The sequence below is a fragment of the Girardinichthys multiradiatus genome, chromosome 11, assembly GCF_021462225.1.
Source record: "Girardinichthys multiradiatus isolate DD_20200921_A chromosome 11, DD_fGirMul_XY1, whole genome shotgun sequence".
Classification (NCBI taxonomy): domain Eukaryota; kingdom Metazoa; phylum Chordata; class Actinopteri; order Cyprinodontiformes; family Goodeidae; genus Girardinichthys; species Girardinichthys multiradiatus.
The window spans coordinates 27,815,959-27,842,159 of NC_061804.1; the positions used below are offsets into that span (position 1 = coordinate 27,815,959).

Sequence of the window (26,201 nt, forward strand, 5' to 3'; positions counted from 1 at the left end):
GTTTTCTTTCAGGATGGATCTGTATCCATCTTCCTATCAACTGTAACCAGCGTCCCTGTCCCTGCTAGGAAAAAGCATTCCTACAGCATGATGCTGCCACTACTATGTTTCACCATGGGATGGTGTGTTTAGGGCGATGTACAGTTAAGTTGACTGCCACAAACTATAGTTTATGAGTTGAGCACCTAAGGCCAGTTATTTGCTGTGTCCACTTGGTTTGCAAAGAACTGCAAATGGGACTTCTCAAGGCTTTTTTTAAACAATGGATTTTTTTTCTGCTTTTCCAAAATGGACTGATTTATGGAGTGCACGATTATTATCTGTTCTGCCGACAGATTCTCCCACCTGAGTTGTGAATCTCTGGAGCTCCTCCAAAGTAACCAGGAGCATTTTATCTGATTCTTTCAGCTTATCTCTTAGGACGGCCATGTTGGAAAGTTTGAACTTGTGGCATACTCTTTACAATTTCTTATATATATTATATTGAACAGAGCTCTGTGAGATATTAAACACTGTGGGTATAGTTTTATAACCCAACACTGCTTCCAACATCTCCTTGGTCTTCATGATGCTGTTTGTTCAATAATATTCTCTGAGGGCAGAAACATAATAGCTTTACCAACTGGATGACCTTTTGCTATTGGTTGCATTGGATTTTATATATGGGTAAAGCAGTAAGCAGGCCTGAATGAATATGCATGCCAGACTTTGACCTACCTACCACTTCAGAGCAATGCACAACTATGTGTTGGTGTATCAAAAAATATTCAAATAAACTAGATTAAAGGTTGTAGTTGTAACGTAGCAAAATGCGGAAAAGCTTAAGTGCCATCAGTGCAAATAACTGTAAATGATCCCATATGATCCATGGAAATCTATTTTTGAGAAATTACATTTTGGAAAAGGCTGGAGAAGCATCTTTCTTCCATCCAAGCTGAATACTTTGAATACGTACCAAAGTAAAGATTTTGAGCATAAATTATCCTCAGAACAAACTCTTTCCTTTATGAGACAGCTGAGACCTCCTGCACAGCCCCCTATTTATGATGTTTACCTCAAACTTGTCTATTTGGCTTAGAGAAAACCTCTGCTCACATGTAATTCATCAGTCAGACGAGATAAATAGATGGAGAACAAGCTAAATACAGCTGGGAGAAAGGGCCCCACTGAGATGGGTCACAGGGGGATGGGGGAGTCGAGTTAATCTAGAAAATGTGCAGCAGCAGAGGAAACGCATGTTTAGTCACTTGTTAAGGAGCCGTTTCTTAGTGTCCATCAACAAGGTTACTGATGGAGGTCCAAAGGGAGTAACTGGAGTAGAAAGAGTGGAAATTGTGCCTCGGATGTTTGTTTTTTTAACAGAGAAATTTCTATTCACCATTTAAAAATATCCTCAAACAATCCTCAGGCGTTTATGAGTAAAATCAAGATTTAATGCAAGTGTACCTGTGCCATGACGTCATGTGACCAGATGTCGGAGGCGCACGTGATGTGCTGTCCCTTTGCGCTTTCTGACTCCGAAGGCCTGAGCAGGGTGGGGCCGAACACCGTGGCCAGGTTATGGAGGGACATCTTGTTGATGGGCTCCTTCTCAGCCACGCTGCAGGAACAAACAGCAACAGGGTTTATTTTATTAAATATTATTGTACAAATCCAGACAGAAACTGCAGAATGGACGATTAACAAAGAATGGAAGAAAAATAGAAACTGAACATATAGTAAGACTTCAATCTCCATTAATAAAATGCTGTAAAACAGCTTTAAGTGACTGATGAAGACGTAGTGGTTTTAGGGGAAGAAGATTGTGTTTTTGAGTTTAATTGGAATTTCCAATCAAACAAAGAGAAGCTCACACCTGTTTGCACCCTGAAAATAGATGCAAATACAGAAAGCTGATGTGTCATATAATAAAACAGTTTTAGCCTAAGCCAGGGCTCTGCAGCTTGTGGCTCCTGAACCACACGTGTCTGTTTGGACCCAACCCAGTGGCTCCTCTACAACTTTAGCTAAAAATGAAACATCTCAGCAATGCTTGCTGGATATTAAAGCAATTATTAAAATGCTAGTTTCAGCGGTTTTTCAGTGTTTTCCTGCATTGAATTTCCACAACAGAAAGACACATAATACTGAAGAAATGTAAAAACTTTTTTGTGAAACTAAAAAGTCACGGTCATGTGCTTTTCTCGCATTTTCTAAAAATATGGACGAAAATGGATTTATTCTTATTATTTTTTGTAGGATTTTCTTTATTTTAAAACCTAAAACTAGAAATAACAGTGGTTCTATAATTTAAACATCAAAACTAGTTTCCTATGTTGGATATTTATACAAAATGAAGGGTTATTAACAGTTATGTATCAATTGCAACTCAAAGAAATTTGGCTTTTTGGATTATAAAGATATGTGACCTCTGATCTAAGCTAACCTGATGATGTGAGTGTTGTTGCGTACCTTTTGAGGTGCTCCAGCAGAGTGAGGAAGGTCATGAGGTTGGGGTCGGGCAGAGAGCGCAAAAGGTGCATCATGCAGTTCTCCTTGGCTGCAGGGTCTGAGAGAGCTAAAAGAGCCAGGAAAAAGATGTCCAATTATGTCTTGACAGCCTGTTTACTTTAAACTTGATTCCCTGCAGCTGATATGAAATTCTTCCCACCTATGCCCTCCATGAAGGCTGGGTAGAGACGGTCTGTGAGAAGAGGCTCCGGTAGCTCCCTGAAATACAGCTTGAGTGTTCCTGCGATGGCGTTGATGTCCATGTCACTCAACATCATCAGGATGTCTTTGGTATCTGCAAATCACAAGGAAAGACAGACCAGTTAGGGACAGGTCACTCAGCCTCATCACCGTCTCTCAAAGCACAGCTGCTCCCTCTTTGCTCCGTCCTCAGCAGCCAGATGCAGATGGGTGTCAAGGTTACGCGGAACAATCAAAGGTGATCTACACTCTCACTGGTTATATCTTAGGGAGAAAAAGCAGCTGTGAGGGAATCCGAGAGACTGTTCCTGAACACAGAATATGAACAGCTGACATCTGTTCCGCCTAATGTCTCCTGAATACATCCCACAACTCCCTGACTGCAGTATAGTCTGACCTTCAAAAACAGACATTAAACACATAAAACATCTCCAGGAAACTACTTCATCTTCACAGAAGAAGAAAAAAATCCAACAGTTTCTTTTATGTCTTAAATTATTTTTGCGATGAAGGTGTCCAGGATCCCCCTCCACATGTAGAATTCCTCAGTTAAGGTTTGACAAGATATTACAGTTTTCACATTAGTCCCATTCCAAGGTAGTTTTATTCCCAGAAAAACTGGTTTTCACAGGTTTAAATTATCTGAAATCCTTAGATCATCTTAAAATTCAGTCCAGATTTCTTTACCATTGTGGTGCACAGTCATATGTTCTCACAGTCCTTACACTGGACAGACACTTCGCACTGACTGGATTGACAAATAAGCAATACTAGCTGTCGAGCAACAGAACTGTTTTCCTCCCTCGAGATCTCATGCTGCTTGTTCTTTGGACATATGACTGTTATTATAACCCAACACCCTCTACGATACACAGTATGTGCACTACAAACTCATGCATGCCATAATAAACATATTAAACAGGTATTCTTGTCTGTGTGTCTGTGTGTGTGTGTGTTCTTGTACTTGTTGCTGAGTGAGAACCAATTTTCGTATTATTATCGCAAAGTGAGGACATTTTGACAAAGTGAGGACATTTTCCTGGTCCTCACTTTTCCAAATTCCTTTCTTTGGACAGGGGTTAGGTTTAGGACTAGGGTATGAATTGAGTTATTGTTAGGGTTATGGTTAGTGTTAGGGTCAGGGTTAGGCACTAAAAATCAAGGAAAATTAATGGAAGTCAATGGAAGTAACTGAAAAGTCCACAAAGATAGTAAAACACAGATGTGTGTGTGTGTGTTCTTGTACTTGTTGCTGAGTGAGAACCATTTTTCGTATTTTTATCGCAAAGTGAGGACATTTTGACAAAGTGAGGACATTTTCCTCGTCCTCACTTTTTCAAATTCCGTTCTTGGGACAGTGTGTGTGTGTGTGTGTGTGTGTGTGTGTATAAACTGTTCAAAAACAACAAGTCAGTTTGATTTGCAGTGAAGTGGGTGAAATGTGACGTGTGTTGCAAAGACAGAGAGTGGATCTTTACTTGTGTCGAATGCTAATTTGAGGGCCTGGATGTCCGTGGCAACCCCTGAGATCCTGTAGATTCCCACTTCGTCAATACCTCTCTTCTCCACTTCCTCAATACACTGACGGACGATGTAAGGCACCTTGGAGCGCTCGCGCCTGTTGGACAGTCACTGCAGTTAGTTTTCAGTAGATGAGCAGATATGAAATCAGACAACCCTTGGTTTAGTTTCACGATTTAGTTAGCTACAGTGCTTACTTTGTAACCACGTTGATTTTGACTCCAAACACCCCACTCTGCTTTTTGGAGGGCGTCCTCTTTAAGCTGAGGTCTCGACTTGTAAACTTCATGGAGAACTCCACTTTGATCTGCAGATTCAGATCCAGATATACCGTGTTTATCCCAGGGGGAAATTGCTCCTTCAGAAACATTAATGCCACTACAAAAATATGTCCACACTGCTCTGTTTCTTGTTATCGCTGCAGCCGTACAGATATAGTTTGTCTGAAAAAATGCTTCAGTCAGATCTGTTTGGGAATAAAATGATCTGTTTGATATCAACAGAGCATCCAGCTGTCATTTTGACTTCCTGTGGCTATGGCCAGAAATACAGCTGTGTTAAAAATGGTGTTTAATCAGAGGAGCTGCCTCTCCTGAACCAAATAAATCACATTCTGGCAGAGTATGTGCTGCTGTAATCTACTTTAAAAGAGCTGCTTGACATGATTCTTACCCCGTTCATCTCAATGACATCCATGTGCCAGTTCTTGGACTGCACGGTCTGTGGGTCCAGCTGAAAGACACAACAGACAAACACAGCGGTTAAAATTAGTTTTGACCAAATATGGGCAAATAACTAAATCCATTTGTTATTTTCCCCAGAGGAGAGCACAGCTTAAAAACTTTGCTACATCGTGGCTAAGAGAATGAAGAAGTCTGCACAGACGCAGACGATGTGAGATTCTCATGGTATAATCTCCAGTGAACAAAAACATATGTTCCTGCCCGGTTTCGAACCGAGGACCTTTCGCGTGTTAGGCGAACGTGATAACCACTACACTACAGGGACTGAGTGACACCTAGTAGCTGTCCACTACACAGCGTTCAGAGAAGCTGAAAACACCACAATCAACATGTGCTTTAAAACTATATGTACATCGTGAACACATTTCACCTTCGACCTGCTTTCTGTGTGTCCTCTGCTTTAGATCACGTTCTATTGTAATGCATAGGTTAAAATGCTTCCCAGCAGCACAGTCACAGGTCCTGCTTTAGAAATGAATGATGCAATCTTTGCTGTGCTTCCAGCGCTTGCCCTCAGCGGTCTCTCTGGGGTCCAACAAAAACTCCAAATTGGCCCAGACACTTGGCCTGCTTCTCGGCAAATTCTCCTAGTCTAACTTCACGTCCCATGAACCCATCTGAGAACTCAGTGAGGGCAGTCTGGTGTTGTTTTAAGTGACTTAAGTCTGTGTACTCTGCATGAGGCCAAAACAGCAAAGTACTTTTTTATTGTTGGTTTTAGCATCTGCATGCTGAAGTGTCATTACACCTCTGCACACCGTTAAACATTCTCTCTGAGTGCATTTCATTAGCTTAGAAAGGCACCATTTAGTTCTCGCTTCATGCATTCCTGATACTGCTCCAAGCTGTTTTCCCAGCAGGGTCGGCATTTGAGTCAAAGGATGGGTAATCACCACAACTAGGTCTGTAGACGGCTGCTGCCAGAAAGGGAGCTGGGCTCACTGATAATACCTCCTGCAGCCCACTGAAGGAAACTCAAAGAAAATAATTCTTTTCATAGATTTGCTCCCCATTACTCTCAGCTAATTTGACAGAAACATGATTAAATATGAATGTACGCAAACAGGGTTGTAAAAACAAAGAGGATCCATTACAGACAGTGCCTGCACTCAGTGACCCTTCTGAGACCTGGATCCTCCAACCGGGCTTCTTTTTATTAAAAAATACTTAAAGTGAGGAACTTAACCCATTGGCCTTCCCTTGGCATTCATGGAAATGACTTATTTTTACCCAGCAGGCATGCATGAAGAACACAGACTTAGTTTTAATGTATGCTGAATACAGAAACAGAAACACATTAATATAGTTATTTTCTGCTGCATTTGCTTTGCACCTTTTTTGGTAACAAAAACTGACTTTTTAAGTATTGTATATCTGTAGATTGGTTAGTCAAAGCTTTTTTTAAAACATTTTTTTATTCACTGTCTTGATTTATCTAGAATCCTTTTGCACTTTAAGCTTTAAATGTGAGCTCAAAGTTTTATGACTGAAAGAAAAGGTTTAACAGTGTCAGAGAAAATTTGAGCTACAGCTGTTTGGGGAGAATCTTTGGAAATTTTAGCCTTGTACTGCCTTAGTCATGCTTCTGATTTGTTTTTTAAATTTTAATGCTATGAACGTCACCACCTATTAGCACAGTAGCAATGTTAATATTTTTTAAAGGGTTTTTTTTTAAACTGGGGGAAAAAACTATCCGTTTAACTGAATATTTAGGCGACTTTATGAGCCAATTAAATATTTTTCTTCTTCAAAGCAGAGTTTTAAAGAAGAAAAAACAGATTTCTAGAAATGCTTACAAAAGTAAAGACTTTGTCTGTGGCTTATCTGTGTGGATTGGATATCCAGAAATAATTACATTCAATGGTACAAAGGCCCATTTCGTACATGGCTTTCTGAGGTAGAAACCAAATAAGATTTTTTCCATCTCTGTCTTTCGCCTCATAAGCTAAAGGAATAATGACTATTAGAACAGAGTTAACAGTGTCAAAGAAAACACAAGCTACCGCTTAAGAGAATAGCTGCTTTAGCCAGCTCAGATTCTCATTCTTTGTCAATATTGACATGATCGCCTCCTACTGTAGCGTACGTGTTACTGCTCTTTTAAAATGAATCGCAGAAAGCACAGATGCACATGATGATGGATGTTTCCGGGCAGCAAGAGGTGTTATCCTGAGTGACAGTTTGACAGTCAAGGAACCAGCAGGAAGTGGAGAGTAAGCAACAGAGCAAAGGCTTGGCAAGGTATGGTCCCTTGGAAAAGGAAAAAATAAGGCCGAATGAGCAAACATTTTACTAAATTAATGTCTGAAAGTGATTATTTGTTAAATTAAACTATGTAACTAATCAGGTTTATAAGGCAGTTAAGACGTATAACATGAAATATATTATGAACCCTTCCTTTTAACTGGTTTACTGTACATTTATATCTTCAAAAGCATAAAACCTGCAAATATTTACATATTTCTCCTTTTTTGTTAATGTAGACAAATGTCCATTATTAGGAAAGTTAAAAGTTTTCACTCAAGGATGTCAAAAAGGTGATAAAACTCAAAACTCAAATATTTTATATTTTACAATAACATGACCATGGGGTCAGAGACCTCTTTGAAGCCTTGAATAAATATATGGCTGAGACAAAGACTTTTTTTTAAAATCAAGGACAGCACATAAGACAATGTGATAAAACAATGCAACCGTTGTTTTGTACAAAGGTTTTCTAGCCACAGGCTAATTTGCAAAACCAGTCCTTGGTTGGACCTCTTTGTTTTTTTTAAATACAGCATAACAAAACTACTCAATCCACTCTAAAATCTGTTAACATTTTTATTGCTGACTTCAAATCTGAGGACCTCTAAATGAGAAAAAAGATTTACCCAATGATGTTTTGTATTTTTGTGGTTTGAAATCTCCATTAACTACTCCTCTTGTTCCAACTCCTGTGCTGCTGGCTCTTAGAATCATTCTGCTCACGATCTATTGTTTTAAAGCAGATTTAGTTGCCTGGCTTCAAACAGTGACACAGTATGAGAGATGAGACTGAATCATGGCATGCAGATACAGCTGGGCAGCTTTTGCAGACAAACATGGTCTTATTAGACGAAAGCAGTTGATGTTAGTCTTGATAGTTCTAGACACTTTCCTCATGTGAGCCTCAAAGTTAAGATGGGAATCCAAAACAACAACCAAATATTTAAACTCATCCACTTTTTGGGTTACTCTGATTAATTGCAATGGAAACTTTTTACAGACATTAATTTTACTTTAATTAAAAAACATGTTGACACTATTATGTTGTAGTTCAGAGTCAAACATTAAGACACTGAGACACTCAAACCATCTCTTTGTTAAATAGCTCTGATGCCTGTTGAGGAGTCTTTGCAGATACATAAATGATGGCATCATCTGCATACATCTGACATACTTACAGCTGTCCAGGAAGTCATTAACGTATAGACAAAAAAGCAACTGTCCTAAAATGGAACCCTGTGGAACTCCTATTAAACAATCTTGAAAGCTTGATTTCTTTCCATTGACTTGACACACTGTTCTCTACCTTTTAGATTATTAAATAAACCAATTAATAGCTATCTGGGAGAAGTTGAATTTGTTGAGTTTATATAGGAGCATCTCATGATTCACTGTATCAAAGGCTTTTTCAGATCTAACAACACTGCTCCAAATACTTAACCATCATTTAAACATAATTTGATGTTATCTGTAAGGTAGGAGGTAGCTAATTATGTTGAATGACCTGAGCAAAGTTATGGCTAAAACAAGCAAAGAAACCCTTTAGCTGAACAGATTTCCAGTGTTTTAGTTGTCTGATGATCTGTGTTTAATATGTTCGTTAGCTTTATTTCAACCATGTGCTGCTCTGTTATTTAGGAGATCGTTGTTCTGCTTGAGCAGAAGCGAGGCTTGTCTGGTTACAGTTTTCCCCCGTCACTTATTTACATCTGAGCACATGGCCCACTAAACTTGACCTCACATATTACTTTCAATGATCCCCTTTCAGATTGTTCAGTAGGAAACGAGCAGCTGCCACATGGTGCAGAGCACATGTAGAGATTTCAGAAAATCTGCAGCTGATATCCTTATCTATTCAGATTGCTGGCTGGGATCTGTGTCAGTCATGCAGAAAGCAGGTGGAAATATTATAACCAAGACAGCTGTTAGCGATGTTGTACACTGTGTCCCGATCTGCAGAGAGAGAACAAAGCTGATAAGTCACGCTGTTTTGGACCCATATTGTTTCAACAAGCTGCTGGTGAGCTCTTATTACTGCCAGAAGAAACTGAAACCAACAAACTCACTGAATCTAAAGGCAAAAAGCTGTTCTCGCCCAGTTTCGAACCGAGGACCTTTCGCGTGTTAGGCGAACATGATAACCACTACACTACGGGAACTGGCTGAGTCCTCCTCCCCCCTCTGCTCGTTTTACTGGTGTGTGACCTCAGAGCCACACTGCTACAGCTCCACATTCCTCAGAATACACACGTTGGGACCACCCTGCGGTATAATTCATTCATCACAGTAATTTAGATACAAGCATTCCACTTTAACAAATGATCATTGGAAGTAAGTGCAAGAAGGTGTTAAATGCTGTTGTTAAACAACAAGAAAGAGGAACTTAGTGTAAGTAATGAGAGGTAATAGTATTAATGTAGACAGCCTCATTAACTGAACACTACTTATAATAAATAAAGCTGTTTTTGCTGTTGACATCCTTCCAAAAAGAACAGTTTGATCCTTTGATCTGAAAAAAATTATAATAAATTGCTGCTTTAATTCCTCCTTTGTGTTTAACCACAGTTTCCCTCTACTGCTCTCTGGCTGATTAAATTTTCATTCAGCTTTTTATTAGTTCTTTAATTAGAACGCAGCCCAACCTGCACACCTGCTTGGCTTTAGCAGGATTACAGGAAGTGTTTGTGCAGTGAGTCCCAGTTAGAACATCACACTGCAGTATGTTTGCTTCATAGAATATAAGTAGCGCAGCTATTTTTAGATGTCCTGATCACATAGGTATATTGTTTAAATGTTCATTGGTGGCGAGTCTATTTACTACACAGCTGCTGATGGGATCAGCTGCCATGTTGCCTTGCCTCCTTACTTGCAAATTTGAGCCAATAGACAGAGATTTTCCAAAAACCAAGGGTTGTGATTAGTAGAGTTGTAGCCTTCTTCACCAGTAGCTCCAGTAAACAGGAGCACACAGATGAGTACCACACTTCTGAAAGAAGACTGCCTGCAGCCTGGACGAGTAAGAGCTCTGCATCACAGTGAGCTGGGATTTATTCCATAATAAGAGCACAAAAAAGGAGCTCAATAGATTTAATGCTGAATAATGTTTTTACACAATGATTTCAAAACACAATAATTCGATACATCAAGGATTTGTTTATCTCATTACCACCTTTTTGCAACTGCTGTTGATGAACTTTGTCCAGTGAGTAAAGCACGAGATAAGTTCTGGGAAACTTTAATAGGGTGTGACGAGATCTCGTGCCACAAGATAATAGTAGCACCTTGTCAACTGTTTCAGTCTGAAAGCTGTCAAGTTGGTGTACGTATACCACTAATGCTGGTTGATGCATATTCCACACATACTATGAATTACAGAAAAAATAAAATCCCATCTCAAGAACCCAGTATGTTGTACGGTTTTGCTCAAGAATTGTTATTTCCAAATACCCTCATCACAAATATCAGTTCTTTAAGCCGAACATAAAACCCTTACTGTGAGATGGTTATGTTACATAAGTATGTGTGTTACATTCCTGATTTAGTGTACATTAACAGTGAAAGAACACCAAGGCTCTATCTGGAGATGGAGATGATTAATATGAGGGTTTCCATTTCCCTGATAAACCTGCATGTTTTCTTTGGGCAGATCTGCAGAGATCTTGTGGGGACTCTGGATTGTATAACGCTGAGCTCATTACCTCCGTTTTCTGGTGATGTGTAATCTTTATCTCTGACAGCATGTAAGCAGTATGATATGGGTTTTCAGTGGAGTAAAAACAGTATCCTTAACTGTACATGAGCAGTAAGATGTGTCAGTTTGCAAGAATTTTAATGTCAGCTCTGATATAATGTTTTTGCAATGTTAGGGGAAATAAAATCCAAAACCTCATTCCATCATGCATTATTCCTCAAAATACTATAGCCACCTTAACCAGCTTATCTTAAGCTGTCTGTTAAAATATGTAATTAAAGTCAAACTTTCACCACCTACTTAGAAGATCAATGTTTTGCTGTCATCCAGAGGCAGAAGCCATTTTGCACACTTTCAGTCATACAGCTAGAAGCAAGCAGATCATTATAAATATCAACCTGAGAATATTTTACTGACCTTCCGCTCGCCTCCTGGAGCTCATTAACCAATCACATTGCAGCACAGGGGTAGGGTGGGTTGTAGATCAGGGCCAATAAAGAGATTTATGTGGCCTACATAAAAAGGCCATTAAAGGGCTGGCTGGCATTTTAGGCAAGAGGGAGGGATGAACTCCTAATATCTCATCTGCACTATTTAACACACTTAAATGGAAGAGTATAATTTTGAATGAGGGCTAAACTGCAGAGGGGGGTGAGAGGAGGGATGAGTGAGGCGGAGGGCAGGTGATGATGGTTAGATGTTATTCTCTTTGATGGCTAATCCAGCATGATGGCTTCATTGTATTCTGTGCTAAGCTGGTTAAAAGTCCACAGAAATAATACTAAACCCACCCAGGAAGCAGGTCACCAAGCAAATGGACCAAAAATCCAGCTAAGAGCCAGCTACTAGCTACTTCATCATCATTTGCTCTTTTGCTAGGACACATAAGATATATGATGTCTGGTTCCAGTCCAATTAGTGCTTCCAAGTCAGCCTCCCATCTCATCTCACTGCGTCTTAATTAGGCACGGCTGTCTGGTGAAAGAGGAAGAACATTTCCCCGGCGTTCCTCATGCCCTCACAAATCTTTTCTCATGCAGATTCCTCTGAACAGAAATTAGATACCATGCTGTATGCCATAGGTGCACAGGAAGAGAAAAAGCAATAATATCTGCTGCTTTCCCTGCTCTGCTCAGCAATCATAGTGGTGCTCTCTGCTCTTTTTTTTGCCATTTCAGTACAATTTATGGGTGTAGAGTAATATAAATGGTGGTATTCAGGGGTTTTTAGATGTAAATATAACAATGACAAGTACACTAATCTCTTCATCTCTTCACAAAAACACCCTAGTGGCTTTTATGATGTTGTTGCTTCAGGCGATGAGCTCAGATGATTTAACATCATCTCATCTCTGCCATCCAACAGAGATCCCAGTCATGTAGGGGCAGAAATGCAGCATCGGGAGAAATAAAAGGAGAATTATTCAAGATCTGATAGGATAAAAAGCCAACTATGCAAGTAACTGCAACACAAATTTACTGAGCCGACAAAAAAACTCCTTTGAAATGAATGAATGATTGTAAAGATTAATGGGGGTTCTGAGAGGTGGTGGGTGAAAAGGAGATTTTTCTGCAGCTCTGCTGCAGAATCACATGCAGCTACATGTAAATACAACCAATCTGAAGGAGGTAGCAAAATACAGAAACCTCTTTTGTACCATAGTTGACACTGAGACAGCAGCATGGGTATGGAGCAGAGAAGAAGAATGAATCAATACCAGACCTATCGGTCAATCCAGTAAACGCTGGTTTTAAAGTGTAATCCCTCTTTTATTCCTCTCAGATTGACAGTGGTCAGTGTTCCTAAAGCTTCTATTGAATGATGGAAGACATCAGAGGTCAGGTAAAGTCTCATCTTGGATGCAGATGCTGAAGCGGCTGATTATGCACACTAAATAAAAGCTGAAATTCTGCACTCATAATGAGGTGAAGACTGCTGAATAAACATGTGCGAATACAGAGCAAAACTGCCTCACAACATCTAAATTTATATCTCAGTTAGTCATAGCTGAACATGCACGTGAGGAGCTTGGCATAAAATCAGTGCTCCTTCACGTGCCTGCTTGTGATATTTCAGAAGCAAAAAAAAAAGCATCTGGAGAAACAAGAAAAGCAGCCTCTCATTAGCTCCAAGGAATGAGTCATAACTCCTGCATTTTAACTATACCATAACAGTTTTTAATGCCGTGCACCCATATTTGGGCAAACAACTTTAATACATGTCACCAAATGGTATTAAATGCCCCTTTCTGCACCAGTCAGTCAGTCAGTCATTTTCTACCGCTTATTCCATAGTGGGTCACGGGGGAGCTGGTGCCTATCTCCAGCAGTCTATGGGCGAGAGGCAGGGTACAGCCTGGACAGGTTGCCAGTCCATCGCAGGGCAACACACAAACAACCATGCACACACTCAGTCATACACCTAAGGGCAATTTAGAGAGACCAATTAACCTAACAGGCATGTCTTTGGACTGTGGGAGGAAGCCGGAGTACCCGGTGAGAACCCACGCATGCACGGGGAGAACATGCAAACTCCATGCAGAAAGACCCCAGGCCGGGAATCGAACCCAGGACCTTCTTGCTGCAAGGCAACAGTGCTACCAACTGCGCCACCGTGCAGCCTTAATTTTAGTCTAAATTCTCAGTACATCTCTATAAACAATTCGTAAACCATTTTGATTCAGTTTTAATTTACATTCAATTTTAGTCTGAATGTAAATTAAAACTGAATCAAAATGGTTTACAAATTGTTTATAGAGATGTACTGAGAATTTAGCTGATAACAGGCAGTGGTCAATTTCCAGCTTGATCAACAGGTTTAAACTCAAAAATCAGATCTTTTTAAAATCCAGCACACCCAAATGCTACCAGGTCATAGCAGCAGCAGCAACACTCTTTGGTGTGGCAGTTTATACTTTCGGATGAAGACTCCAAGTCATTTATTTTCTGTATCAGTGAGGTGTTGGAAAACAAATTCAGAGAAGGCAAAGTGACGTGGGGAGATATCTGAAAATGAAGAATTTTATGTGGGATGTTTAGACATGTCTGAGGTTCAGTCATGCTGTGAGAGGGATAAAGATAAAACCTCAGCACATAACAGGAAGGCTAAACAGTGTACCACAGAGTTGCTCTATGTTCTCACTGAGTTTTCGACCTCATTTATGGAACGTGTTCGATTTGGAACTGGAACCGACTAACTTTATGTGAATAAAGGTAAAGTTTTACAATACCTGGGGAACACAAACAGAGACGACTGTTTTAATAATGCCCAATATAAGAACTGTGCTAATCATTTGTATGAGATGCCAAAGTGTTTGAAATGTCATATTCACTTTTACTTCTATTATAAGTGACTGATAAAGGCTAGACAACAATATTTGAACACTGCTGTTACAGTCTTACAGTTTTTACTAAAAAATCGGAGAAGGTCAAATTCTGTATCTGGGGGTCAAAGCTTGTTAAAAACTAGAGATCAGAAATTAGCCACAAAATTCTGATTGGTGCATCTTCAATTAGTATATATATTCAAGTAGTATAACTGAATGTCCCTTCAAAAAAAAAGATACACTTACAATGATAGAAAATAATGTAGACAATCTTAGGGGGCCTTTTAGTATAAAGTGACTGCTTATAAGCAAAATAAAGACAATATTAAAATGCCAATGCATTTTATCAGTTCAACTAGAGAATAATATCTAAAATGAACAGCAGAGGGAGCTGTTCTGACAAGGAATCATCTTGGATATATCAAGTTATTCAAGGTTTTTCTTTGAGCAGGAACTTAAAGTGACAGAAGAAACTGGTGAATGTAAAAAGTAGCTGGGACGAGCTCATGGGAGGAGAAAGTTTATATGATTAGATTATTTGCACTAATTCAACCTTGCCTAGTTTTTTATAAAAACACTGTACATACACATATAGTATTTACAAGAAAGAATTTTTCCCTTTTTAATATATTTATATTTTAAATGTCTACATTAAGTGCAAAGCGGAACCAAAGTGATATGGCTTGCGGGCACAAACTTGGTGAATAAAGCTGATTCTATTGTATAATCCAGTGTCCAGGAAAATAATAAGCTCTCACGGTTTCTGTGCTACATCTCCAAACATTAACATCCTGTTCCAGCACAAGCTAGAGTGATTATCTCTCTAACACCAGAGAGTCTTCCACAAAGCCTGAGTTACATGATTTTAAATACGTTTGAAGCCATAAACATTTGCCGTATCAATCCTTTCAAATAAATGTAAGTTATATGAGTTTTAACTCAGGTTTTCTAAACAGGTCACAGTTATGGTATCAGCACCATCCATCACAGACAGAGCCATCGAATAAGAACAAGTCAACTCTCCGCTGGCAGAGAAAGCCGGGCAGAATGAACAGAAATACACTGAGAATAAACGAGAGGCAGAACAAACAGATGGAAGTGACACAGTGATGAATGCAGGAGGACAGATGCAGTAGACAAAAAGATGAAAAGCAGAAACAGAACAGCTTGTGTTTGCATGTGATGTGTGTCAATATGTCAGACCTTTTGTCTGAGCAGCTTGCTGCGGACGCGGCCCCATAGCTTGGCCCCAGTGTTGGGGTGCCTCTTGAGCACGGGCGTCTGCGGCTGACTGGACAGATTGTGCTGGTTCTGGTCCACGCAGCAGTGCTGCTCCAAACGCTCGCACACAGAGTTCAAGTTTACATCTGACACCAGAATCTCCGTCATCCCAAAGCCACTGAATCTGCCTTCCACCGAAAAAACGCAGGTGGAGGAAGTGCTGTGCTTGAGGAGAAGAGGAAGGATCCCCACCTAACCCTTTACTGATGGTTAGACCAGACGCTGGAGAGCCGAGGAACGCTGAAAATTTTCAGCAGCTTCTTTTTAAATCAAAAAACAAAAAGACGCCGAGCAGAACGAGAGCTGGTTGCGGCCATGACCTCCTTGACAAGCCTCATAAAAACTCCAGGTAGGATCCTGTTTCTGCGACTTCGTTCCACAATCGGCAACCAGCATCTCCTCACTGTGTAATCTGACTTCCAGCACAGCAAACAGAGGCACAGAGCGCTCAGAGAGAGACAGAGAGAGGAGGGAGAGAGGGAACCAGGCAGGAGGGGTGAATAGGCTCCTGAGCAGAGCTGCTTCTCCAGATGTGGATGGACACACCTCCAAAGAGGGGAGGAGGGGGATAAACAGTCAATGAGAAATGAAAAGAGAAGGAGAACAAACAGACAGGAGAGAGGGAGGGAAGGATGGGTAAATGTTGCACTGTGTTTTGGTCAGTACTTTGACCCCTTGTCAACTTTTCCCAGACCTGCACAGGAAGGACGATTTTTAGCCTGACCGTCTGACCGGAGAATAGCTGGTCATTGAGCAAAACAAAAACCCTAATCTTTTCTGATCAGTGAACACATCATACCTAACAGCTCAAGCTGACAAAAACACAAGACTCAACATTACTCTTTTCAGTTTTAGTAAAGTGTTAAAAAACTGAAGTCAGAGGAAGAAAGAAGATGTGAGAAGCTATTTGAAAGGAAAACTGCACTTTTTAGGACATGCTGAAACAGGTCAGTGGTTCATTCAGGCTGCAAGACAGCAAGACTTTCAGCAAATAACAAGAAGGTTAAAAGGAGTATAGCCAAGTTGCTCTGTTTTCTCCTTTGAAAATTTCAACCCGTCACGGAAGGAACCATGCCTCTTGTATGGCGGTACGTTGGATGTTCATTCAAGATGCAACAACAGATACCGACTGCAGCAGGGCTTAGTCATTTTCATGTTGCTGTATTTTTGTTCAAAGTGTGAAATAGACTTTTTTGGAAGCTGTCGACCACATGCTGGTTCGTACCCAAACATTTTGGTGAAGAAGCAAATTGACCTGGACTGGACAGAGAAATAGCTTCAGCACCACTCTGCCCATCACATAGACCTTTATTCTTTCAAGGTATCTACTGCTGTCAGTCACTGAACAAGCTAGATTTAAAAATGTTGGCAGCATTTTAGAGCGTTAAGGTAAGGGTTTGCATTCTCCTGGGAACACATGGAGATGTTAAAAGAAGTGCTAGCAGTGTTCATTGCTAGAACAACACGTTAAGGAGAATCTAAAATGTCAACCCTGCCATTTGTTTCCTGTTTTACATTAGTAAAACCCTTTTTTTGCAGCAACTGCCTTTTCACACACACACACACACACACACACACACACACACACACACACACACACACACACACACACACACACACACACACACACACACACACACACACACACACACACACACACACACACACACACACACACAGTGTGACGTTGCCTCTGCTCCTAATATAAAAAGATTAATGACTGCTCATGGTATGAAAGCTGAAAAGAAATGTGCTTTTAGTAATTTAAAGTTTTACAAAAACCAGAGATTGAAAATCAGTCACAAATTTCTAATGGGTGCCTTTTTATAAGAAATGCCTTTCAGGGATACGGCGGTGGTGCAGGGGCAAAGCCGGCGACCCATGTATTGAGGCTACAGTCCTCGATGGGTTCGACCTTTGCTGCATGTCTTTCCCCTCTCTCTCCAACCCAATTCCTGCCCGTCAACTTACAAAAAAAGGGCCACTAGTGCCACAAAATGAAAGAAAAAAGAAATGCATTTTCTTCTCTTACTCCTAATCTCCTTTTCCACCTGTTTGATTCTGTGTGCCTGCTACTGTGCCTTCCTCTGCATATCTCGGATTTTGTCTTACTGCCGACTATTATGCATTTTTCCACCTTTTCTCTAAGCTTGTCTGTTGACACTGTAAAGTTACTCAAAAGACATTCTGTGACAGCAAATTCCCATGTTTATTCAACAGGACGTTCAGAGTCCACTGCTCTTACGTGGAGTCCTTCTCTCTAAAATGGATCGATATGTGGCAAAGGAATCTGTGTGTGCCTGTTCAATTCCATCCCTGTCTTCTGTGTCCCAACCCTGTGGAATTAGAGTGGAAAAATATTCAGCCTGGGAAAGGTTATGGACGTGGGGATGCATTTTAAAAGGAAGATGATTGTGATTCAGAGTCGGTGTGTCTCCTGATAGTCAGACATCTGCCTGATTATCATTCACTGATTCATAAAGGGCCTCAGATAAGCAAAAAACAAAAAACAAAGAGGCACCATTTCTTTCATCAAGTCAAACATATTATTATTTTTAAACATAATATTCAGTCTACAGTAAGTATCCTTACAGTAAAAAACCAGACTTATTATGTCATCCCAGGGCGTGTTGGATAACCCCAGACTGTACAAAATCATCGTATAAAAACATGTGGGTTAGCGTGTCTTCTGTGGTGATGATAAAACAGGGAGCAGATGAGAAGGGCAAGAGGCACGGCGTGGATGTCTGATTCTGCGAACTAGGGGAGGAGGTGGAGCTTTGTTGTGGAGGATACCTCAGCCAACCCCTCAGCACAAATTATTTTTAACTCGCAGGGTCCATAACTATGAGACATACACACTCCATGCGTCACAACTTGGAAAGAATGTCTGGGAAAACCGTGTTTTGAAAATGGAAGAACAAAAACCCCAAAGGGAGATGGGGCGATATTTTGGGCAAGATGGGAGAGAATGGGAATGCTAGAATAGCTTTGTATATGGTAACTCATAAATGTTTAAGGCTTTTTATATGAAAGGGGTTTCTGCTATTACAGCATCCATCAAACAGACTAAAATAGGCAAGAAGGAGGAAAACAGCAGCCAGAACCAGAGTTAGATGCAAACATTTAAAATGACTATGGCCTTCAGAAAACGTTTTCAAGTAAGATCAGTGGAAAGCAACTTTGGTGAGTTCACACCACACAATTAACAATGGATCTGTCTGATAGCGTGAATATGAGGAAGACAATTATTTACTTCATTCCAGGAATGTCTTTTAGAACCATTTCAAAACTAAACCTCAAGATTGAAAGTATGAAAAACACAGATTAGGGCAATCCAAGGAGCACAGTTGGATATAAGGCATATACTGACAGACTAGCTCCAACAGAGTCGGGCGTACTGCGTGTGTACTGTGACCAGTGCACATTGTCTGCGGACAATCAAGATGTCGACCATACCAACTTCCTAAATTTCTGGTGACAAATTCCTACATTTCCCACTTTCTGCCATGGCGTCATCAGGTGAGCAGGAAGAGCTATTTTGCCTCGCAGCTTTAGAAAAAAGAAAAAGAAAAGAAGGTGGTATACAAGGCCATTAAACCAGCCTGGGGACGAAGAAGGGGAATAAACCTGTCAGTGCGGCGCAGAGAGTTGCCTGTCCTTGGGACTGGTTGCTCGGAGCAGTATGCCACATCTAAAACACTTCGGAGTGAAAATTTTCCCAGCAAGCCATTTTTATTTTGTGACATTGCATATGCGTACATAAAAATTTAACTTTGCATGGACGTGTCCAGTGAACGTCCCCTTTGGGTCTGCCTCAAGTATACGCGGACGTCTGCGGAGTCAAGTATGCCCGACTGTGGGAGCCTTATATTCCTACTCAGAAATGTCTCTTAGATCCGTTTCTAAAAAACTAGAGTTGGAGAACAATATGAAGGAATATTACTGCATATTGGAAGTAATTGAAACCAGCTTTAGCAGCTTGAAAACCAAATGTACACCCTGATATGTGAAAAAATAGTTTTGCATTGTTACGCAAAGCATGAAAACCACCAAGACACAGAATCCTTTTTTAAAAATGTAAGAAGCTCCTGGTCCAAAACGGACTCTTGGTGCATCTGTTTGAATAGCTGTAGTTAACTTTGACTACTACTTGTTTTTCTTTCCCATAGAAAGTACTCCAGGTCCCTATTATTCTCCTTTTAGAAGCACCTATTTCACAGATGAAGCCATTTATGGAGCAATTGCTGCTGTTGCCTATCCCATTATGAAGAGGGATTGCTGCAAAATCAATAGCATCATGCAGTTGCCTGATTTAAATTCAATTTTTTACCAGATTGTATTCAAGATGAGCTGTATTTGACTGTTCTGTTTAATAATTTTGATTGAAATGGCCTGTATAGAGGAGTCTGACCATATGATTGCATTTTGTGTAAATGAACTGCGTTGATTTGAACTGAATTGTCCTTCATTATAGTCTTGCAACAGTGTATTCTCTGTCTTGGTGAATCTTTTGATAGTAAGTGTTTTCACCTTGTTTTAACATTACATCAAAGCTCAAAAGAAGCTACTGTCATTAAGGCCAAAACATTTATCTGGTTTTTTAATGGCTCTAATTTTATCTATTGTTATTTTGCTTTGATTGTGTCAGAAATGCTTGAAAGCCAAATCAGATGCTGACAATGGTGGAGAAACTGACATCTGTATGGCCAGTTCAACCAGAGTCCAATGCTTCACTATCCATCACATCAACAAAAATCACTCAGTGGAGACATTCACATATACCCTGCCCCCACGATCCCAAACACATACTAAATACAGTCACATACGCACTCTCACTTATGTCAGCTCATCATTTATTTAAGATATAAAAAGACAGAGCCCACGCAGACATGTTAACCCAGAGGTTTCATACGAACATTGAAAACCCTCCTGGTAGTTCAACAGTTCGTCTCCCACAACTCTCTAAACCTACCATTATTTCAGATGTGCCATTGCAAATCAAAGTAAACCCAGGAAAACCTGGGTGATATTTGTATGAATTCAGGTTTGAGGTTCTGTCAGTTGGACTGGTTTCTATTGCTTAAGTGGGGCTAATTAATCGACCCTTTTCCTAAAAAGGCCTTGAACAGATATAAACCCACTGCAGAGAAAATAACGCTTTCAGATGAATAGCTGAGGGGCCTTGAGCTTGGGAGACATGGGACTGATAAAAAGAGGACAGATAAGAGCACAACAGGAGAAGGGAACCCAAAAGGGAGATAAGGCTTAGGGTTCTTGTGAGAATGGAGAGCCAAAAGAGAAAGAGAGAAGTAATTAGTCAGAATTTATGTCCTTGAGATGTTTTATTTTTTAGAGAGCAGTTTGGTGTTACAGCAGCTTAAGGTTTTTCTCTAATTGCCATTTCTGCAGAGTGCTACTTGTTTTATAATTAGTCAACTCAAACAGCCAAGTTTTTCTTCAACAGGACAAAGAACTCTTACAGCTGACGTTCAAGCTATTTAATCTTCTTATAACATTTTTACATATGAAAAAGAAGTTGGTTTTAGCCCTGGCTGCCTATGCTGTGACATCAGGGTCTCAATTATAGATGCGCTGGGTGGGACAACCAGTCATAATGATCTCCTAAAATGACCACAGGTGCAGGGCAGCACTGAACCAGCTCCATGTTTGTTTGCTCAATCCGGATCTAGCTGTTTCACATTTACCCGCCCAATGAACAATAGATGGTCTCGGTGCCAGGCAGTTCTTTGCTTTAATGCTCAACATCCTGGGATTGTTTAGTTGTTGCTTGGGAATGCTTCCTATCAGTTTACCACTGTATGACCTGTACAAATGCACTGAGAAATAGTATTCACCTTGACCATCTCTGACCAGTCTGCTCAGTATGAAACAAAAATTCAGCCTTTCTCTGGGAAGTAAAAGTGCTACCTTAAGCTCTGCCAGGTTGTGAGGACAACACTGCTCAGTGTGGGCGCTTTTACTAAATGGAGAACACTGAAATTTAGCTGTTTTCAGTATCAGTGGGATGTTTGAAATAAAGTCACAGGAAGCACAGCGATGTTAGAATCTTTTTAAAATAATATTTATTTTGACATGTGAAGTTTTCTCTGTGTTTCACTGAGGTTGTGAGAGAGTGAGAGTCAGCAGATAACAGGAAGGCTGAAAATAATACATAAAAGTTTCTCCGTTTGAATTTTTCTTTTGAGCTTTTACCTTTTGTCTGTTATGGAATATACTAGATTTGCTGTCAGCCTTTTGGAAAAATGTAGCAAAGAACAAATTTCTCTAGGTTTAAAAAAGGCTCTGAGACATTTACCTTAATAAAAGAAAGGTGTAAAGTTTCCTCACTTTGTGGGTTGACTGTTTATGATTTTGTTGTATTTAGCCCTGTTTCTGAGTAAAGGTCACTGAATATTTATGGCTCTACTTCTTATGTTTACATGAAAGCAAAAAAACATGGCTAATAAAAATACTTTGGGTTTCACCAAAGATTTTTCAATCAAGAAGACATTAATTATCATTAATATTCTCATCCTAAAAACTAAAAAAAGTGTCCATCTCCTTCAGCTCTATTTGCAGTAAGGCCAAATTTTTATTGAACTGCAGTTACAGTCCACACAAAGTTATTCCAAGGGCCACAAATGGACCCTGGGCCACACTTTGGACACCTCTGATCTACAGGGGGAATATGCGTAGACGGTTGTTTTTGTAAGCCTAACCATGCTAACTGCAAATATAAGATGTTAAACACAGTTTAAAATATCACCTCCATTATTATTTTATCTTTTTTTTTTGTTTTAATCACATTAACTGCTTTCTCACACACATGGTGCGAAGTTGCCTCTGCTACAATTATAAATATTTATTGACCAGTCACAGCACAAATAATATTTTGAATGCAGTTCTTTTTTCTGCTTATGTTTTAGCAGTAAAGATAAATCAAACTTGGATAAATTCTGATCAATGCAACACTAAATTAACCATTAATATTTATTTGGCTACATATACAGAATCAAACCTGGATTACCTTACATGAACCTGGTCTTGTGAAGCAAATTGAGAGCTTCTTGGTTCTCAGCAAAGGTTTTGGACACAAATCCAATCCTCAGCTGGGTCATTCTTTATTTGCATATTTTGCCCTGTTGTGCCTGGATTGCTTTTTTTTATATCAACATAAATAACATTTGAATCCTAATCCTAATCCTAAAACCTCTTTTTGACTAGAGAATACAGCAAAACCACCTTCTTACTCCTAAATAAGGGGAAAAATTTATAAAACTTTCATGCGTGAGTATGGATTTAAAAATCAGGCTCCAAGTGAGGAGGCATATCCATTCTCTAACAAAAACCCAAGATGACATTTATCTTCTCAATATGTCTGGCTGCTTCTTTAATACAGAATATTTGCTGTTATAAAATAATAAAGTAAAGTCTTCAGAAAATAATTTCCAATTAAAATTAAATATATATGAGATTTGAGCATTTATCAAATTTATCTCTATAATTCTTGAAAATTCTTAACTAAAAAGGAAAAAAACTCACACAATGGTTCAGGTAACTGGGCTTAAAATAGTTTGTAAACTGGTATAAAATGAAAATAGGAAAAAAAACTAAATGGCCATATGTAGGTACAGATATGTGGTACAAATTGGTAAAAGGGTGAGTTGCCCAGCGGAAAAAGCCCTCTATAGACTTCGGTTTATTTAGGTTGCTATAGGTTCCCCCACTATTCAATTCAATTAAATTCTATTCAAAAATACTTTATTAATCCCAAAGGGAAATTAAATGTTGTTTTAGCTCATATTATGAAGGTTTCCTCAAAGAGCCGTTGTAGATGCTGATGGCTGTGGGCAGGAAGGATCTCCTGTAGCGCTCAGTCTTACAGCAGATCTGAAGAAGCCTCTGACTGAAGACACTCTGTTGTTGTAGGACAGTCTCATGAAGAGGATGCTCAGGGTTCTCCATAATGTTCTTCATTTTATGAAGAATCCGTCTTTCCACAATGATCTCCAGAGGTTCCAGAGGAGTCCCCAGAACAGAACCAGCCTTCTTTATCAGCTTGTTGAGCTTTTTTAAGTCCCTGACTCTGATGCTGCTTCCCCAGCAGATGATGGTAGAAGAGATCACACTTTCCACAACAGACTTATAGATGATATGCAGCATCTTGCTGCAAACATCAAAGGACCTAAGCTTCCTCAAGAAGTACAATCTGCTCTGTTCCTTCTTGTAGATGGCTTCACATTGCCGAACACTTTAGTGTCCATTTATATTCTTAACCTCAGCGCTGTAATGTTCTTTCTGTTAATCTCTTAAGAAGTTATCTGGAAACAAAGATGATCCTTTAGGACTGCAAGACTGAAAAATGATGAAATTCAAAAGAAAAGGGAAATCGCTTCAGGCTTATTTGATTTACTCATCACAGAAGACAAAGTGCTTCATGGAAATCATGTGCATCTCATGAAGGACAGGGATTGGTTGAGAGCGGTGGCTGCAGACCCCACTTTGAACGCATCACTCAATCAGGTTAAAGTCAATGGATCTGTATAAGCATGTTTAGAGGATGACCCACTGCACCTCTTTGATCTTTCCTGCTGCTTTTGCAGGAGCTTTAGAAGCAGGGGAGATGGAGTCTGTGTATGTGTGTGTGTGTGTGTTTGTGTGCGGGGGGATGGGGGAGAGGGGGGGGGATGGGGGGCTTTCGAAGAAGGATCTTTCAGGGTGCAGTAAGAGTGCTAAATGAGAGAGCAGAAGCGGGGGGGGGGGTGTCAGGGAGGGAATTCACAGCCTTGGGGTGCTTTACAGATTATTCCTCCTTCTCTTTCATCCTGGCCACTGGGAGCATCCTCCTCTCATAAACCGCTCCATCACTTATTAAGCACATTAGAACAAAAGTAGTGAAGCAGGCTGAGGGGGAAGAAAGGGGAACGAGAGCAGAGAAGCTCACATTAGCATGTAGCTCCAGTCTGTTGTGTGTTGTTGGGTGTGGCTGTGATGAACACAAGGAGAGAGTGCAAAGAGTGCTAAAACAGGCAACATGTCAAAGGATGCAAGCCCTCAGATTTTGTTCGCCTTTAAAATCAGCTTCAATGGTGAGCACAGAAAAAATACACTTTTCTGAAATGTTCTTTTTCTCTTGTTTTAGGGGTCTCATGAATACGTTTTGATGCAAGCTGTGAAATAAACTGAAAGAGATGAAAAAAGGCAGAGAAACAGACTGACGCAACAGCAAATAGTGGGGCAGTAATGCTGCAGGGTACTGCATGACTAAACACAGTTTATACAATGAGGTCACACTCTGCACACACATTTGTTTATTTTAACAGTGATTAAATTACTTTTAGGTCATTCGTCAGGACTGTTAATTTTGTTTAATGATTCTATGGTTTTTTATTTTATAATCACATCTCATTTGTATTACTTATCTTGATTTAGGATGGTTTCTTTAACAGAAACCAACAAAAAGGGTCAGATTTCTTTCATTTATTTCTCCTGATCTCACAACTCAACAACCCTGTAAAAATGTCAGTCACAGCATTTGCAATCAAGTCTTTTCCAGTATATTAGCAGCTGAGAAAAGAAAAACTGAGGCAGAAAGAAAGAGACAAGATAAGATAAGACAAGAGTGTTGGTGTGCAAAAATGCACCAGAAAATGATTTGGATTAACAAGGCAAACAACTGGATGTCAGAAATAATTACGGCCGGTCCTTTTTCCAGAGCAGAACTAAAACATAAGCTGGCTTTGAATGAAACTCAGTACAGCATCAACAGTATGATCCTTAGTAGCTGTCTTCTTCTGTTGTAAACTGTCTGTGGGTGATGACCCAGATGGCATACCTTTGTGATTCAGGTCCACCTAGCATTGTTTTGTCTAACGTTTTCACCTGATGTACTTTTAGATATTGATATAAAAAGATACCTACAGGTACCGTGATTCACTCTATGCCTTTTAAGACTCAGCTTTGTTATCTTAGATTTCTTAAGAACATGAATGAGAATGTAACATTTTCATGTCATGGCTTCAATTAGCCATGACATGCCAAGCCGCAGAATATGATTTATCTAGTCATAATTAAAAACCTTTATCTTTAACATACTCTAAATTGGTTCTTTGTCAATCTTTGACCTATGTTCCACACCTGGAACAATGTTCAAAATCTTTTTTTCCTAGCCTTGGTCATTTGTTATTTATATTAGAAGGAAGACATCCTTAACGTAACCTAGCAACATTTCCAAGTCCAACATGATCCAGGACAGACCGAATTTGAATTTGGAAGTATAACATGGACGAACTATGCTGTGATATGTTCAGCCTTCCCGTTATCTGCTAAAATTCTTGCTCTCTCTCAGCCTGAATGAATTGCAGACATGCAATAGTAAATATAGCATTACTTTAAAAAGCTTCATATAACGTTCTGCTTTCTTAGCCTTTACTTTAAAACACATCACTGGTATTGAAAATAGCCAACTCTTGTGTATTCTTCACTGAGTAATAGGATTCATCTCTGTTCATTTCTATTTTCAAATAAAAATTCCTAACAATGTACTTTTTATGGATCCTGCCTTACACATGAAATCAACTCAGTCATACATAGTCTACTCTAAATAAAGAGAGGACCTAAGGAGGGAGTCTAAGTATGTTGCTGATGAGAACGTCTTCTCTGTTTTCAGAACTTTTACTGATGCCAACAGAATCAAGTG

General features: G+C 39.8%; 1 protein-coding gene and 2 non-coding genes across 5 annotated transcripts in view; all 3 read right to left on the reverse strand.

The window, feature by feature from the left end:
- Nucleotides 1-26,201, reverse strand: part of abr (ABR activator of RhoGEF and GTPase) — a 161,685-nt gene that overhangs the window by 2,181 nt on the left and 133,303 nt on the right. The window contains exons 1-7 of one of the 3 annotated variants that reach the window (XM_047378806.1): nucleotides 15,422-15,975; nucleotides 4,885-4,944; nucleotides 4,410-4,519; nucleotides 4,170-4,309; nucleotides 2,651-2,785; nucleotides 2,452-2,557; nucleotides 1,447-1,600 (exon numbers count right to left, since the gene is read on the reverse strand). In XM_047378806.1, coding sequence (XP_047234762.1) covers nucleotides 1,447-1,600; nucleotides 2,452-2,557; nucleotides 2,651-2,785; nucleotides 4,170-4,309; nucleotides 4,410-4,519; nucleotides 4,885-4,944; nucleotides 15,422-15,607 — 891 coding nt within the window. In that variant the 5' untranslated portion in view covers nucleotides 15,608-15,975. Of the gene's footprint in view, nucleotides 1-1,446; nucleotides 2,558-2,650; nucleotides 2,786-4,169; nucleotides 4,310-4,409; nucleotides 4,520-4,884; nucleotides 4,945-15,421; nucleotides 15,976-26,201 lie in introns of those variants that run through there. The other 2 variants (XM_047378805.1, XR_007040244.1) reach the window with 2 other exon arrangements.
- trnav-aac lies at nucleotides 5,148-5,220 on the reverse strand. The gene has a single exon. It is a non-coding gene; the product is annotated as a tRNA-Val (tRNA).
- trnav-aac lies at nucleotides 9,289-9,361 on the reverse strand. The gene has a single exon. It is a non-coding gene; the product is annotated as a tRNA-Val (tRNA).